At 45.1% G+C, this 16845-nt stretch overlaps 3 protein-coding genes across 3 annotated transcripts; all 3 read left to right on the forward strand.

Annotated features, from left to right (window-relative positions):
- Nucleotides 1-358: 358 nt before the first annotated feature.
- Nucleotides 359-11161, forward strand: LOC139925545 (alpha-1A adrenergic receptor-like). Its single transcript, XM_071916970.2, has 2 exons — nt 359-1455; nt 9923-11161. The coding sequence occupies exons 1-2, from the start codon at nt 480-482 to the stop codon at nt 10498-10500; spliced, it is 1554 nt and encodes a 517-aa protein (XP_071773071.1). The 5' UTR covers nt 359-479; the 3' UTR covers nt 10501-11161.
- Nucleotides 11162-12030: 869 nt separating this feature from the next.
- Nucleotides 12031-13087, forward strand: LOC139925532 (5-hydroxytryptamine receptor 4-like). Its single transcript, XM_071916951.2, has 2 exons — nt 12031-12320; nt 12412-13087. Exons 1-2 carry the CDS (start codon nt 12031-12033, stop codon nt 12977-12979), a joined length of 858 nt encoding a protein of 285 aa, XP_071773052.2. The 3' UTR covers nt 12980-13087.
- A 2227-nt stretch (nt 13088-15314) lies between these two features.
- Nucleotides 15315-16599, forward strand: LOC139925548 (gastrotropin-like). Its single transcript, XM_071916973.2, has 4 exons — nt 15315-15468; nt 15606-15766; nt 15906-15995; nt 16216-16599. Exons 1-4 carry the CDS (start codon nt 15402-15404, stop codon nt 16273-16275), a joined length of 378 nt encoding a protein of 125 aa, XP_071773074.1. The 5' UTR covers nt 15315-15401; the 3' UTR covers nt 16276-16599.
- Nucleotides 16600-16845: the final 246 nt, after the last annotated feature.

Genomic DNA, 16845 nt, shown 5'->3' on the forward strand with positions numbered 1-16845 from the left:
ATGCATTCTCCTCTCCATCCCGAAAAAAGAGTAAAGCTGCGTGCGTAAAATGCTGCAAGTAATTTATGCGTTGCCACATTTTGTGGCTCTACATAGGATTATGCGCCATGCGCGGCTAATCTGCTTATGTTTTCCTGTATGTTCTGTCCATTCATATGGCAGAGCTGTGTGTGGTGGAGAGGACGCGGGAGGTGACTGCTGCTGCCCCCCCACTTCTCCACTGAGTCCTTAGTGTAGAGAGTGGAGAGAGCAGGACTGCATGGGGACTGTAGGGACCAGAGCTGCACAGCTGTGTTCCGCGACTCGTTTTAGAATTGCGTGGTAAAATATCTGCTTTGGAAAGAGTATGAAACTACTAACATAAAAGTAAACCATGCAGACTAATGTCACTTAGCAGGTTTATTTATTTTGTCGCGCTGTTTAGTGAGCTCCAGTTACAAGTGATCTGAAGCCTGCTATGGAGGACCTCTTGAATCAAAATGAATCTGAGCATTGACAATGCCACAAACTTGTGGAAAAATGGTTCCTCGGAACTTGACGACGGGGCAGAGGGCTCATCGTCCCGGGTTAACTTTTCCAACAACTCCACGGGGAACCAAACGGAGAACAGTGAAGTGGATCTCACCCGAGCCATCCCGCTCGGCTTGGTCCTGGGGGCTTTCATCGTGTTCGCCATCGTGGGCAACATCCTCGTCATCCTGTCGGTGGTGTGCAACAGGCACCTGCGGACCCCGACTAACTACTTCATCATCAACCTGGCCATCGCCGACCTGCTGCTGGGCACCACGGTGCTCCCGGTGTCCGCCACTCTGGAGATCCTGAACTACTGGGTGTTCGGCAGGATCTTCTGTGATATCTGGGCGGCGGTGGACGTGCTGTGCTGCACCGCGTCCATCATGAGCCTGTGCGTAATATCCATCGACCGCTACATCGGAGTGAGCCACCCGCTGCAGTACCCGGGCATCGTGACGGAGAAGCGGGCGCTGCTGGCCATGCTCGGGGTGTGGGTGCTGTCGGTGGTCATCTCCATCGGACCTCTTCTCGGGTGGAAGCAGCCGCCGTCGCCGGACGACACGGTGTGCCCCATCACCGAGGAGCCGTTTTACGCGCTCTTCTCCTCCCTCGGCTCCTTCTACATTCCCCTCGTCGTTATACTGGCGATGTACTGCCGGGTGTACATCGTCGCTAAACGGACCACTAAGAACCTGGAGGCCGGCGTGATGCGCGAGAGGATGAACTCCAGCGAGCTGACCCTCAGGATCCACAAGGGATCTCAGGTGCACGAGGACCCCGGCAGCTCCGGCGCCGGGAAGGGCCGCGCGCACCAAGCGAGAAGTTCCCTCACGGTGAAACTTCTGAAATTCTCCCGGGAGAAGAAAGCGGCTAAAACTTTGGGAGTTGTGGTCGGCATGTTTACGCTTTGTTGGCTGCCCTTCTTCCTCGCCTTACCCATAGGTAGGTTCAGATCCAATATAACTGTCCTGATAGGCTGTAACAGCCAAATGGATTTTCCACTTATTGGCTGCAACGTAATTTGATCATTTGCTCTGTTATACTGTCATTATGAAAGTTATTTTGGCAATTTATTAAAATAAACTTATCTCCCACCTCTCATAACCCCATATATCAATTCTGCAGAATATTCAATTAGTTAATGGGACTTGGAGGAAAGATTTTAAAGTCATGTAAGTGTCATATAGGGAGAAGTTAAAGGCCCCTGCTGCACAGGCCTTATAAATCAGATCTATAACTGGCACTGGGACAGTCACTTGGGTAGCATTTACTGCCCTGAATCGTCACCATACCCTGAGTGGGCTTTGGGTGGTCATATTGTGCTTAAGCAAGATAACTTTGTGTATTAATGCAGCATTCAATATGTGGCACAACGGGAATGGGCTTCTAAATTAGATTTTTCTATCACAACTATCACAACCTCTGTTTGTTTATGTTATTCAGTTAATTCAGTAGTGACTTTGGAAGTTTTACATCATATTTTATAACATTCTTGTTTGCTATCCATGTTTGAGCTACTGGTAGGCTTTCGAGTGTTGCATCATTTAGGCCCACTCCCCGGATATCAAAAGACAGAGGGGCACTAATTTTGTAGCCTCTGAATTCAGGGCACGTAAGATGGGATAAGTAATAGAGCTTCATGTTCTCATGGGTCTGAGAAGGGGCTCTTAACAAGCTCGAATCCAGACATTATTAGTATTATCTTTTTATTATTTCCTGAGTCCCATTTGATCTATTGATCCCGCAATGAAAGTCTCTATGTGTGCCAAGTGAAGAGGAGGCGGAGGCCCCGCTGCTCCGGTCAGTTCATGCAGAAGCCTGTGGGCCAGCGAGGGCTCCCAGATGCCACTGGGACTGGCAAGTGTTCAAGACCCCACTGTCATGGTTGTTTAGGGAACCGCAGAGGAAATTAAACAATATACGCTGCGGTGAAGTGCTCATGCCGCTGGGCATGTTATGGTGAGGAGGTTAGGAAAACATCAAGTTTTTATTTACTGATGTAGTCCGGACCAGAGAGCTGTTTCCGTCTGTCTTCAGACCACAACTGTGACTCTGTGTTGTACAAGATCATGTGGCTGCATGAGTGACTCCTGATTGCCAGGATATTGATCCTCAGTAGCACATGAGTTATGGTTGTACGTGTGTGTGTGTGTGTGTGTGTGTGTGTCTGTGTGTGTGTGTGTGTGTGTGTGTGTGTGTGTGTGAGCACGTGCCTGTGTATGTATACCTTTACTCTAGTCATATTGGAATGTATTTATGCTGCTGGCCTCAAGCTGCTGCACATCACACACTCATATGGACACACACACACACACACACACACACATTCTTACCTGTGACAGGGTCACTTTGCGATGTCAGATAGCAGGCATTATTTTGCCTTGATACAGTCTTAATTAGACACCAACAGCACATAACTAATGTAATATTCAAAAGTTCTGATTTGTGGATCTGAGAGGCTCCAGAGAGCAGAAGGAGGGGGGGTGAGGTTGAGGAGGGGCCTGCTTATATAACACTAACCAACAAACTACCAAGAATCCTCCAAGGGTACATTTCCCTGCACAATCTCTGTTGTAAACATTACAACAAACCATAATCCAACCTTATTTAACGCTGATTTATAACTGGCTTGGAACACACATGCCACAAATGCATACTAACAAGTCCAACAGCCTCCTTTCAGGAAATTCACATAATGCAACTGATATATCCATTAAGTCAGACCCGGTCACCAATGCCTGGTGCCTCTTATCCATCACCTCTACTCTATCCAAAAGGGGATTTGTGGGGGAGGCTGTAGTTCTTCATTTTAGGTTTGTGCCTCTCTCCTGTGTGTGGCTCGTGTCTAAACTTCAGTACTGGAGGTCTGACAGGGCAGAAGCTCTCGCCTCGTGTTGCTCCCTGAGCCTTCATTAGCCTCCACCCACAGAGTGGGATTTCCTGTCTCACACTCATTATTACCCTGCTGCTTCCTCGGCATACAGTCACAGATATCTAATGCACGTAGGGATTCCTGTTTGCGTGTGTATGTGTGGAGGGCTGTCATGCACGTGTGTTTGTGTGTACAGGCGGGCATACGTTCACGTGTGTGCCTGTCATTTTTATGAGTAATGGTCTAGACGTGACTGCAGCTGCTTCTCTCTCCTCTGTCACCATTGATTTATTAAGTTTCGAAACCCTACCAAGATGATCCATGGCAGGCCGGTGCCAGCTAGAGACTCTCGCCCTCTGACTCTGAAGTCTCAACCTGCGTCGCTGTCGGGTGAAAACTTCATAAGTCCAATTTTGGTGATTTTCATGTTCTAAGTTCAGTTGAAGGATTACATTCCGCTCTGTGGGTTGAGAAAATCATCCAACCCTCAGGTTTCTGAAACCTTTCGAAACCAGTTAGATAAACTCAAAATTGCATGGCCATCAAGCTAAAAACATGGTGCTTTTTTTTAGTTCCTGAAAAGGAACTAAGAAGATACAAGGGTTACAAGAGTTTTCACCCAACAACAGCAATAGGTTGATCTCGGCTATCTAATGCAGTTAAATGCTTTGACGACAGTCTGTCAAAGCCCTGAAAAGGTTTTTGTTGGTGTTTTTGTACATAAATGGCAAGCAGGAGGCTACCAGTACCAGTGTGTGGGTCATTCCTTTTCAGGTTTTTCTATCTCCTTTTACTCCGAGGACTTGGAGCAAGGAAAGGTATACAAGCTTCATACTTTTAAACATTTCATCAAGCTTTTTGAGTTACTGTTACTGTAGGCAAGCTTCCTTGGCCAAAATGCAGCCCAAAATCTCACACACACTCACTGAGAGCAGTGTCTAACATGGTTTGTTTAGGCTTCACTTTATCAGCAAGGATGACTAACCATAAGTTTCGGCATAACACATTCTTGTATCACATTATGTAGAAATGACACTGTAATAGCGGTGAGTCTGACAACCCAATTATACAGTAATCATCACAGTCTAGTGTAGCAACTGACCAAAAAAGGCTTCTTAAAGGGCCAATGCCTCCAACCAATGAAAGCTGCCAATGTTTCATGAAAATGCTTTTAGACCTTACAGTAAGAATCCAATTCGATGGTACACTTTTCACTTTGATCACAAGAGTGTGTCCACAGTGAAAGGACTCACATCCACATGTTGCTGAATTATGGAGCTGCCACTCTCTCCCTCCCATCGCTCATCTCAGCCGGAGAGAAATCATTAGTCCTCCGGGGATATTTGTGTTATTTCTCTGCGCACATTTTCCCCGGGCTCTTTAACACCCAGCACGGGCACTAATGTCCCGTGAAGGGCTCTCATTAATCGACGGGTGCAAATGTGAGAGAAACCAACACTCCAAAGTGTTATCCGATTGTTTCTGTGTAGATGTGTTTTTGGAAGCGACACTGGGAAGAGATACTGTGTCTGTGTGTGTGCATGTGTGTGTCATGTGTGTGTGTGTGTGTGTGTGTGTGTATGCTTGTTTCCACGTCGAGGTGCCTGGCCCCTGTGCTCTGGGGGTAATTGAAATGGTGTTTGAAGGGGAAGAATAATGAGAGTGCTAAGTGTCAAGGCGATGGAGAAGAAAGGAGATGGCAGAGCCGTGATGGAGGGGCCACGGGGCACAGGGCAGGGGTGGGGGGTGGGGGCGAAAGGCGGGGCGGGGGGGGTGGGTGGCGAAAGCGAGGGCCTCTGGGATGTCAACCCAATTTTCCAAAAATAGCTTCATGGCATGGTTTCATTGAAAGCAATCTGTGAAGGCAATAACACTTCTGTCTTGTTAGATCAAGAAACTTTAATCATATTTATGACTGTGTTATACAATGGGATGTGTGAGTTTTTGGAGAACAGATTGTGTGCGTGCGTGTGTGCATGTGTGTGTGTGTGTGTGTGTGTGTGTGTGTGTGTGTGTGTGTGTGTGTGTGTGTGTTTACATGGCACAGAATAGGCATCGCTTCTTACCCCTGGTGAGAATAACAGGATGCCTTGTTTCGTTAAGATGTTCCTGTGTTTCATACTGATTTGTGTGGATGTGCTTGTCCTCAGGAAGGAGGTGCAAACAGTGCTACTAACAGAAGGGGTGAGAGCAGCAACAATAATCCTCCCACAGTTATCCATATCCCATTGTCTTGGCGCCAAGCCCCCGCATCCTCTACAGTTTACACTATAGCCATTCAACATAAACACTCTTAAAGAGACAAAAATGTACCAAGTTTACACAAAAATAAAATACACAGACGTTCCTTCTGTGCTTACAGGAAGGCCTGTTGCTAACTAGATTCCTTTCAGATTGTGTGTTTCCTACACTTCAATCCTGTGCTTGTTGTGTGTAAAAGAGGCACTGCAGCAGTCGGGCAGTGGCCCAGCGGTTTGGTCCCAGTGGGGGCCTCTAGCTGCGCGTAGGGGCCCGTCCTGGGAGGCAGGCAGAGCCACACAGCTGTGTTTGCCCTGGCAGATGCCACTCTTAACAGCCCCTCTGAGACCCCTGTGAAGGAAGTGCAGCCTCCCAGTACACGCTGGTTTTCTCTCGAGCATCTCAACCCCTGATCCAGGCCAAGAAGGTGCAGAGTGAGCGAGCCAGTGAGTTGAAATCTGCACAAGCTGGGTTTCCTCACTAGAACTAGAACAGTTCCAAAATTTGGTTCGTTTTTTTATTACACCTAAAATCCAAAGTAAAAAATCTTCAACACAGCAGCCCTGTTGGAGACAATGTGGTTGTTTAGACGCACACCACACACATATTTTTTGGAGTTGTGAAAAATTGAAATCATTTTGGGAAGATGTACATCTTCCCAGTTCTGATTAGTGTGCTTGGATACGAGATTCCGTTGTCATGTACTATCTTGTACTTGGGCCACATTACACCAGTAATACTTGAGAGGGATTGATGCTTGGTTAAGATACTCCTTACAGCAGCTAGGAAAGCCATAACTAGAAGCTGGTATAAACCTGAGTCTCCTAAGCAGAACCAGCGGTTGGACATCATACAGGAAATATGGACAATGGAAAGATTGACTTGTGTGCTAGGTTTGAGGGAAGATTTGTTTGCAAAGAGATGGCAGAAGTGGATACTTTACCTAGAGAAATTATAAGGACACTGACTCACATCTTGTGTGTGCATTCTAAGTGTAAGGCAGCTACTGAAAATTTTCTTTTCTTTTTCTTTCTTTATTAATGTCCCCTCCCACAAGCTTTTTATTTTTCATTTCAATTTGTTCAATTAGTTTTTCATTCCAGTTGATATTTGTATCTTGATTCGTGAATGTGTATATTTGTTGTACCCTGAAAATCCAAAAAAGATTAAAGTTTAAAAAAAAGACCTAGAACAGTCCCACTCCCACCAGCTCTCCTCCCATGCTCTGCCAAACACTCCCACAGGCAAGCTTTAGTCATCATAACCTATTAAAAAAATAAGAAGTAAAGGGTTACTTCTAACTTTGTCATTGCACAGAAATGTTTAATTTGGCTCTCCGTCTGTCAGAACAGCCTTCTCCTCTGCCTGTCTGCTCCTGCCAGCAGTGTAGGACAACATGCCTCACAAAAAGTGTAGTGGGACATTTGGGATCTTGGGGTCCCATCATCATGCAGCTTTCTACTGAAGAGCATCACTATTAATTATCCAAGCATTCATGTTGGTCAGCTTGCCCGGATAGAAGAGTGTGTGTGTGTGTGTGCGTGTGTGTGTGTGTGTGTGTGTGTGTGTGTGTGTGTGTGTGTGTGTGTGTGCCAGACTGTGAGATGAAAAGGGAGAAATGCACTCTGTATGTGTTTTGGCCTCCTGTACTGCAGATGAATGGACTTCTTTTTGGTGGCTGGTATTTTCACATGCTATTTTCACTGCCTGACAGCTGGACTTAAGTCAGATTACATAGCCGTGTGACTTATTCCTGTGATTGGGATGTAGAGGAGGGTGGGGTGGAATTGAAACTTGGTCGTTCTTTCATTTCTCTCTCATATCTCCCTCACTCTCTCTCTCTCTCTCTCTCTCTCTCTCTCTCTCTCTCTCTCTTTCTCTCTCTCTGCTATTGGTACCTATCAGGGTCTTCCGAGGATCTTGGATGAAAATAGGACTTTTATGATACATTCACTGGGTAAATGGTTAAGATTTAACAAGCATATCAGTAGCAGGTATGTCCTTATGTCTCCTTTGTATCAAAATGAAACAAGTGGCATGTACTTCATCGTTTTCAAACACTAAAGTGGAGGCCACCCAATCCAGCCCGCCTCAAATCGCCCCTTGGCTACATCTGCACATATTGCATCATATTGTATGCCATCAGAGCATAAAATAACAGTAAAAGCTTGTTGATCTGATACTCATAAGGAAGCAAGCTGAGGTCTCTATCTGCCTGCCTGTAATATCGTAACAGAGGTAATTTCACACTTGAAAGCCTGAGATTATAGCACTATCAATCTCTCTAGGAATGTGATATTAATTTGAGCAGGTTGGTGTACAGAAACACAGTGACATACTCACATCTGCACACACACAAACACATCAAGTCTTTGTCTCTTTCACATTAATTACAAGCATATATAAGGGGCATTCACACACTTGCTGTATTTCATAATTCCCTTTTTCTATTCCCGAGGCTTTTTCCCCTCTCACCTCATTAGCTTGTTGGATATTCTGTCTCTAGTCAAGCTTGGCCAGAGTGGGAGAAAGGGCAAAGTTGGGAGAAGACGAATACAGTTTAACACAGGCCAGACTCACTCATTAGTTTACATAAGAAACGTGTCTGGGAATCAGTTTTAATGTTGTTGTCTCAGTCAATAAGTCTCTGATTGTTAAACATTTTAGAGTGCCAAATCCACCACGATTCAGCATCCATTAGGGAGAGAGCTTCTCGCTGACAACATACATCTTCCCTCTCTGTCTCTCCCTCTCTCTCTCTGTCTCTCTATCTATCTCTCTCTCTCTCTCTCTCTCTCTCTCTGTCTCTCTCTCTCTCACTCACACACACACACATACAATCACCGTCAATTGTGTACTACTGTTGAATGTTTGACAAAATCAATGTAATTGTGTGTGCCCACAGCGCTACCTACTCACCAGAGAATAGAGGCTTAAGTAAGTAATCTCCCCCACAGTGAATTTGTCTGTCCAAGGAATGCAGGGTCATCCCACGCTCTCAACGTGTTATTGTGAGCGTGTTCCAAAGGGATGCACGGTGACAGACCTGCTGCATCGGTTTTAGAAATGAAACACTATCTGCTAATCATGGCCTTCCTCGTTACAAGGTCTTTCTTGAATGATAAATGCCACGGGGAATTGGATGGCCTCTCAGGTCTTCTGCTCTCTGTGTCCCAATCTGCCCACAGACTGAATGTAAAGTGCTGTGGTAATCTTATTAAATGCTGCCACCTACTGGATGAAATATAACCTGCAGTCAGAGAGAGGATCAACGCTGTAAAGGCAAGATAAAGGCCATAATTATATTTTGTTTTTTGTTTTTTTACTTAACGGCCTGGCAAGAGGTTAGCCTCCTGGGGGAAAGGGGATAAAATAAAATAAAATTCAGCCATACCAACATTTAACATTAAGGGACGTAACAGACAGACAACATTAAACAACAAACATTACAATAATAATAAGCAGTAAAACAAAAGGAGAGGGGAGAAAGAAAAAAAAGACAGGGCGGTAAGCAGAATGCAACACAATAAAACAACACAAATCGTACAAGTATAGAACCATGAACAGCATAATTGTGGGAGTGGAAATCAATAAGAGTGGCCATGATAGCACCCTGTAGCGCTGTTAATGTTATTAAATTGCCCAGTGTTAGTGATTATTGCAGTTCATTCCAGTCATTGGGTGCAGAAAATTGAAACGCAGAGTGACTAAGGGAAGTATTTGCTCTAGGAACTGTTTATAGAGTATATGAGAGGGGGACCGAGTATTGTAAGCAGAGGATGATAGTTAAAAGACTCTGCAGGTATGATGGGGTTAAACCAAGGGGGGTTTTGTAAATAAAAGTAAACGAGTGACGTGTGTCTGGTGTGCAGAGATGGTCAATTCATGGGATGTACAGGTTGCAGTGATGGGTTTTGTAGGGGGCATTGGTGGCAAATCTAATGGCAGAGTGACAAGACAGAGGACACAAGCAGTTCTGTATACAACATCACCATATAGTCGAACAATGTAAGGATGATCATCTTAAGTGCCCATTTGGCAGAGGTACTGAAGGAGGAACAACTGCGGTAAAGAAAGTCTAGCCTGCATTTAACTTTTGACTAATTTATACAGGTATAATGAGAAGGACAACGTAGGCTACTGTCAAGCCAGATTCCTAAGTATTTGTATGATGTGACAACCTCAAGCTCTGAGCCATCGCAGGTCTTTATAGTGTGAGAGAGTGAAGTAAAGTTTTTCTTGCCAAACCAAAATGTAACGCAACATTTCCCTCTTCTCTCTGTGTTCCTCTCCCTCCAGGGTCTTTCAATGTGAACCTGCGCCCGCCCGATACGCTCTTCAAAGTGATCTTCTGGCTGGGCTACTTCAACAGCTGCCTGAACCCCATCATCTACCCCTGCTACAGCCGCGAGTTCAAGCTGGCCTTCATCCGCATCCTCCGGTGCCAGTGTCACCGGCGGAAGCGGCCCGGGTGGCGGGCGTACAACTACCGCTCCTCCAACTTCAGCTCGTCCGGACACTCGCGCAAAGGCTCCGCCGAGCACAACTCCAACTGCTTGAACGGCAGCCAGCGCACCCTGCCGTCCTCGGCCAGCCCCAGCCCCAGCTACCTGAGCAGGAGCCTGCCACCCTGCCCAGAGGGGGACACCCTCTACATCTGGGGGGCCGCCACCCCAACCGCCACCACCCCCACCCTCCTGCCCGGCAGCCCCTCAGACTGTCCGCTGGGAGCTGGGAGAGGGGAGGTGGGTGGAGGCTCTGTGGGAGCGAGTCCGGCGGAGGAAACTACTGGCGGCGTGTTCTCTTTCTCCTTTGGGAAGAGCAGAGACAGGGACGGGATGGACAAAGATAGCATCACGCCTGAGGACAAGGTCTGACTGTCGAGTCGCACTGAGCCTTGACTTGCTGATTCATTCCTCGTAAGGGATTACGGTCACCGACAGAGTGCTATTCTGCACAAGAGAGACGATGTAGGATTATACACAGTTTTGTTCCACTCACTGTAAGAGGTCCCATCTGTCCGTGGATTGTCATTGTCATTAGTGGTCGATATAAGCTGAAGATAACCGAGTAAAGATTATGCTGCTGTATCAGAAGTATTTTGACCTATGTTGCTGTATGTGTGGTCGACATAGAGGTGAATGTTTGTTTCAATGGACAGTCAAATGAGAGAAAGATTTTAAAGCGGGTTTCAAGACAGTGTATCAAATGTGGCTGTTCACCACACTCATGGATTGGGAAGAGACCGATGCATGCATTTTGATTTTAAAAAAAGAAATAGGAAGGAAAAGAAATGACACTGTATGTCAGAAAAACTGAACCCAGCACAGTCTTTCCTTCCTCCCTTTCAATCTGCGCTGGTAACTGAATCCATGTCTGTCTTTTGGCCTTGTAAAAAGACTGAACATGGCAAAGGAACTGACTTATGTAAAATGTGTGATAAACAAATGAACACGTTTCTGTTGCCGTCACTTGATATCTTTATGGTATGTTGTGGAAATAAAGTATAACCTGGTTTATCTGCTGTGTGCACAGTAACCATCTTGTTTGTATGTTTGGCATCTAAAAAGGTGTGAAGATAAAGGCACCTTAAAGCTTAATAAACATAAAAAGTTACTCAAACTGCCCCATATTTGAAAGGCAAGCTTTGTATAATTCCACTTTCTAGATGTGAATGGAACTTGAGATGGATAATTATTAAAGACTTTTCTACAAAAGTGGCTCATCCAATATTACAGTGATTAGATGAAGATCTCAATCTGTCCCACTCATCCCTTCACTCATTTTCAAAGCTATTCTCGCCATAAAAGACCAGAGAAGTTATCTGTGTTAAGGCGTGATGCATCCTGAGCCAAACAGTGGGCCCAAACCTTTAAGTGTCTGAGGTAAAGAGCAAACATCGGGCCCTAAGTTAAGAGGGACATTTCCATTGGGCAGAGATAAATATGAGGGTTTATTGTTTATATACAGTAGACAGGGACATTCAATCAGAGCGCAGCCATAAGAGAGCTTATATCTTTCCATTTACCTCATGGCCCGCTGACTCCTGACTCACACTGGTACAGGCCAGGTAATGATTTACTCATGATGGGCTGTGCGGTGTCATGGACCATTACAGGACATGTGTACGCACACATACACACACACACACATGAACAGTGAGATGAGAAACGGAAGAGAGAGACTGACATACATCATAGGACCTGTGGCTCCATATGGTGAAGGAACAGATAGACTTGACTACACAGCTGTAGATCAACCAGTGAGACTTGCAAAGAAGGGAAAGGCATGAGCCGATGAATCATATGGATTCACATTGTGTGGAAACTTGGATGCAAGCCTCTTTTGAGCAACTCCTATGATCTCTCTGTTTCTGCCAATGTTGATGGCTGGGTGGTTGTCGCATCATGATTTGCATCCCTGGGATCAACGCCTCAGAGAACCACAGCCTGGCTGCTGATGGCAGCACTTCTGCTCTCCTCCTCCAAAGCACCGCTGCTAAAGTCTGTGTGCTGTGCCTCCTCCTTCCCATCCCTATCTTCGCCATGCTGGGGAACCTGCTCATCATGGCCGCAGTGGCACGCTTCCAAAGCCTCCAGACGCCCACCGATGCTTTTGTGGTTTCCCTGGCAATGGCGGATTTCCTGGTTGCTGCGCTGGTGATGCCGTTCAGTCTGGTGCGTTCCATCGACACCTGGCACTTTGCCTCTGCCTCTGCCTCTGCTCATCTCCTCCCTCTGTGTGTACCTCGGCATGTACTCGCGCTCGCCTCCTGCTGGGTTCTGCAGCGCCGCACAGCAGGAGAACCAGACCTGCCTGGCCGCCTTCCACGTCCCCTACGCCCTGGCCACCTCCACGGTCTGCTTTTTCATCCCAGTGGGTTTCATGCTGTTTGCCTATGGGAAAATCCTCTTGGCAGCCCGGAGACAGGCGAGGTGGATCCATGCCATGGAGCACCAGGCCGGGCAGCTTCAGATGAGCCGGAGCCCCACGAGGGCCGACCCCAGCAGACAAGGCCAGGCCAGCGTGGAGAGCGGCTCTCTGAAGAAGGAAAGGAAGGCTGCTAAGACGTTGGGTCTGCTCATGGGGGTCTTCCTGTTCTGCTGGCTCCCTTTCTTCAGCGTGAGCATGGCCCACCCTCTGTGGGGCTACAGCATCAGCCCCGTGGTCCTGGAGGCCTCCATGTGGCTCGGCTACGCAAACTCTTCTCTGAACCCTTTCCTCTATGCCTCATTCAACAGGAGCTACCGGCGTACGTTTGTAGCCATCTTGGGCTGTGGGATTTTGGGCAGGCAGCTAAGAGCGTGTTTGGACTCCTCACACTTTGATAGGCAAGCACACACTGTTGTTACCTAGGAGACCATTTCAAGATGATGACCTTATATAGCTTTGTATTTTTAAACATCCCAAGAGCAGTGTTACACAATGCAAAAAACCTTTCTGTGGGTTGCATAACTGTACGTTGAAAGGCAAAGTTCTCCTCTGCTCATAGTTATTACAAATGTTTCATGTCTAAAAATGGATGAAAGGATTCACCATACTCATTATTGAACTAAATAAAGCAATTAATTAAATTATGCAAATATTGCCTTGGATGTCTTTGAGGTGTCATAGAATTCACATTTTGTTGTCATGGAAACTGTTGCTCACCATGCACTTCACCAGAGAGAGTGGGCAACTATTTGTTTTTTGGCTAAATAAAGCTTAGAGGGACAGACCGTTCCTTCCATCCTGTGCTGCAGAAAGTGGAGGAACAGAAGGTGTCAGAGGGCTGGAGGTTGAGGGATGAAGGAGGATTCTGGGGGATAATATCTGTATGAGAGTACCAACCTAAACAAACACCCATTCTATTTCTATAATCATGTATGTTGAGAAGAGATTTATTGCAGGGCAGGTATTTTGAAAGGCACCTCGTCTTACTTCAGTTGAGGGCATTTTATCTGTCATCTCAAAGCATTTCTCAGACACGTGATCATCCTCTACCTCTCTTCCACTTGCTACTGTTTACAAAAACACTTAATACTTAGTGGTACATAATACCACTTCACTGGGAAGTACAAGATTGATAGCCAAGATAACTACTATGAATTCCTCAAACTGATAAGAGAAATCTCTGTTGTGAAGTCGTCACATGCATGCTATACAGGGTTACACTGGTTGAGGTGTATTTGTTACACAGATTGTCTTGGCCTTGTTGCTTTGACCTTTGCACCCCTCTAGGCTGGTTGGTTGCTGATATGATGATCTAAGGAATTTAAGCTTATTATACTGTGCTTTTATTGTATAAGAGAGTCACTAAAAATCTAAAATGTAAATGTAAACAGCAGAGTGTTAACTGTAGAAATTGTCATGGATGTTATTTTCTCATTATGTTCAGTGCCGGACCCCAAACTATTGATTACACTCCAGGCATCATAGAGAATAGACGTAACTTCAATATTGTGACAGGTAGTTCAGAATGGCAACGACTCTACTTTACTTTAGATTTACCCGGCCACCTCCATGATCGACAACTTCAACATCGACAAGGAGTGTGACATGGCAGGCAAACGGTTCGAGGTGAGGATTCATTTCACATGTATACGCATGCACAGGAACAATTATTCCAATAGCCGTGTCTCTTGGTCAATAAACGTAATGGAGAAATTGATTATTTGAGACGATGGGTCAATAATTCAAGTGTCTAATGTACGTGTTAGAGGTAAGTGTTAGAATAGATTCTTCTTCTTTTCTTCTTCTTCTTCTTCTTTACTGTAACCATAGAAGAAGGAAGAAATCACCACCACGCAGCTGAGATCAGTGGAGACAAGCTCATTGAGGTGAGCTCTTAGAGGATATAAAACTGAGTCAGTGTGTGTGTGTGTGTGTGTGTGTGTGTGTGTGTGTGTGTGTGTGTGTGTGTGTGTGTGTGGAGATGCGGCCTTTGTCACAAGATAGCTCATTTTCTCAATTGCTATAAATCCATGTTCCCTATCACCAAACATTACAACCTCTATGACATTCCTATCTTTGTTCCCGCCTTCCTCTTCCCCTACTATTTATGTCAGCGCTCAACTGCCGCTGACCTTAACAAGAACCAGCAAGGGGATCTGAAACTCAGCCCACCACCATTCACAAGAACAGTCAAATTGTACAGAACTGCACAAAAAAAAAAACTTTGTCATGAAACTTGCTGCAGTCATTTTATTCTAGTCACATCTCTGCTCTCGTTGTCTTCTTTACGTCACAATACAGTTCCAGGTTATATGTAAAAATGATGAACTGGTAACTTTGAATATAAATTGATCAGAAAAAAGGCAGAAAGAAATATACTTGACATCTTCTTCGTCTTCTTTCAAATATTTTGTCATAACATGTACACAGCTTTGCAGATGAAATATATAGTTTTTGTTCTGAGCAGTTTACTATCCCATACTTGCACCAACTTGCAACCCAAACGTCACTCACATCATGCTTGTCAAAACCTGATACTGACTGGAAAAAGAAACTTCCCACTCTACTTGGGCTTTTTTACCAAGCTACACTATTTTAGCATAAGACAATGTGACTCAATTGTCTTGGAAAAACATAGCTGACATCTTTCTCATACATCTGTCATCTTACAATGGGACTGACTTATGACTGTGAGGTATGTGTGACAGGGAGGGAAGTGCAGGTTTGGCAGTGACTCAGAAAAAACAGAAAGACAGAGGTTTACTGTATCTGGAGCAGGCCACTCCTCTCTTCTCATTTGTCTCATAAACTCCTTCCTTACCTCTTCTCCTCTGCTTTCACCAACATGGCCTTCACTGGGAAATATCAACTGGAGAGTCAAGAAAACTATGAGGAGTTTCTGGAAGCAGTCGGTAGTGGCCAGGATTTTATATATATTTTAAATTGATTCATATGGCATGAATACCATAAAAATGTATATATTTGAGATTGTCATTTACCTAAACGTTGCCCGCTCTCTGTATTTGAAACTTCACTTGCTCTGCCACAGGACTTCTCAATGCCAAGACAGACTGCAAAGTGGTAACGGACGTGGTTCAGGATGGGAACGACTTCACCTGGACACAGACCATCCCCAACCGGACCTGGTCCAATAAGTTCACTGTTGGCCAGGAATGTGAGCTGGAGACAATGACAGGCGCCAAATTCAAGGTGAGTTAATAGCACCCTGCACACATAGAGAATATGTCACTTTAGCAACAAATGTTCCATTTGCCACATCTCAAACAGCTTGCATGTAACCCAGTGCGTTGCTCATTTGCCTCTGTAACCTTTTGTCCCTGTGACCTAGGCCCCCGTCACCATGGAGGGTGGCAAGATTTCAATACAGTTTCCGCAGTACTTCTTCACAGCAGAGATGATTGAAGATAAGTTTATAATGGTAAGAGAATTAACCACACATTGAGAAGAGACTGAAACTCAGCCAAAGACAGACGTGATCACCACATATGCAAAATAGACGCTTCTTAGCAATACTAAAACAACCTCAATAGAATGAATGGTTAGTGAGACTTATGACATGTAGACCCTTGCACAGAATAACGTTTCAAACTTTCATCCTTAACCGTGTTTGCATATCTCTTCCCCACCATGAACTCTAGACCTGCATAACTCCAGGAGAGAAGGGTGTGGTGTTCAAAAGAGTTAACAAGAGGATCTAATGTTGCGAAACCCAACATGCCCCGACAGAAATATTCACTATCCAAATGCTTGCTCAGAGAACTGAGAGGGATAAGGGGTAAAAAGCTGGTTTGCTTCGATTATCTCCTCATTGACACTGTGGCAAAGCAAGAGGAATGACAACCAACTGATGTGTCGAGCAAGTGTGACGTTTCTGGGCTCCACAGACCTTTCTTGTTGTTAGTCCTTTCAGTTCTAACTTATGAAAGTGTGGAAACTACTATGTACTGTATTTCTAGACATCTGAATCTCTCAGCTGTACCAGTGTTCAATTCTGCTTCAATAAAAATGTTCAAACACTTCAATGACCTATTTGTGTCGTGCAATGGTGTAATAATAATAATAATAATAATAGCAATAATAATATTGCTTTCCCTTTATACGGGTCAGGACTGGTCTAAATGAAGCAAAAGGCAGAGAAAATGCTATATTTAAATATTTTCAGAAGATTATGCAAAGGAAGGCTTATGTCTTGCAAGGAAGAACTGTAATCCAGATTACATTTTTTCTTTTCTGCTCATTTTCTGTCATGATGTTACCATCACATTTAT

This window comes from Centroberyx gerrardi, chromosome 16 (assembly GCF_048128805.1).
Source record: "Centroberyx gerrardi isolate f3 chromosome 16, fCenGer3.hap1.cur.20231027, whole genome shotgun sequence".
NCBI lineage: Eukaryota > Metazoa > Chordata > Actinopteri > Beryciformes > Berycidae > Centroberyx > Centroberyx gerrardi.

What these genes read in the sequence shown, in the direction of transcription:
- LOC139925545 (XM_071916970.2), top strand. Translation starts at nt 480, where the DNA reads ATGAATCTGAGCATTGACAATGCCACAAACTTGTGGAAAAATGGTTCC. An exon ending in CTTCCTCGCCTTACCCATAG is followed by an intron (nt 1,456 to 9,922) that starts GTAGGTTCAGAT and finishes CTCTCCCTCCAG; the next exon opens with GGTCTTTCAATGTGAACCTG.
- LOC139925532 (XM_071916951.2), top strand. Translation starts at nt 12,031, where the DNA reads ATGATTTGCATCCCTGGGATCAACGCCTCAGAGAACCACAGCCTGGCT. An exon ending in GTGCGTTCCATCGACACCTG is followed by an intron (nt 12,321 to 12,411) that starts GCACTTTGCCTC and finishes TGGGTTCTGCAG; the next exon opens with CGCCGCACAGCAGGAGAACC.
- LOC139925548 (XM_071916973.2), top strand. Translation starts at nt 15,402, where the DNA reads ATGGCCTTCACTGGGAAATATCAACTGGAGAGTCAAGAAAACTATGAG. An exon ending in GGAGTTTCTGGAAGCAGTCG is followed by an intron (nt 15,469 to 15,605) that starts GTAGTGGCCAGG and finishes GCTCTGCCACAG; the next exon opens with GACTTCTCAATGCCAAGACA. An exon ending in TGACAGGCGCCAAATTCAAG is followed by an intron (nt 15,767 to 15,905) that starts GTGAGTTAATAG and finishes CCTGTGACCTAG; the next exon opens with GCCCCCGTCACCATGGAGGG.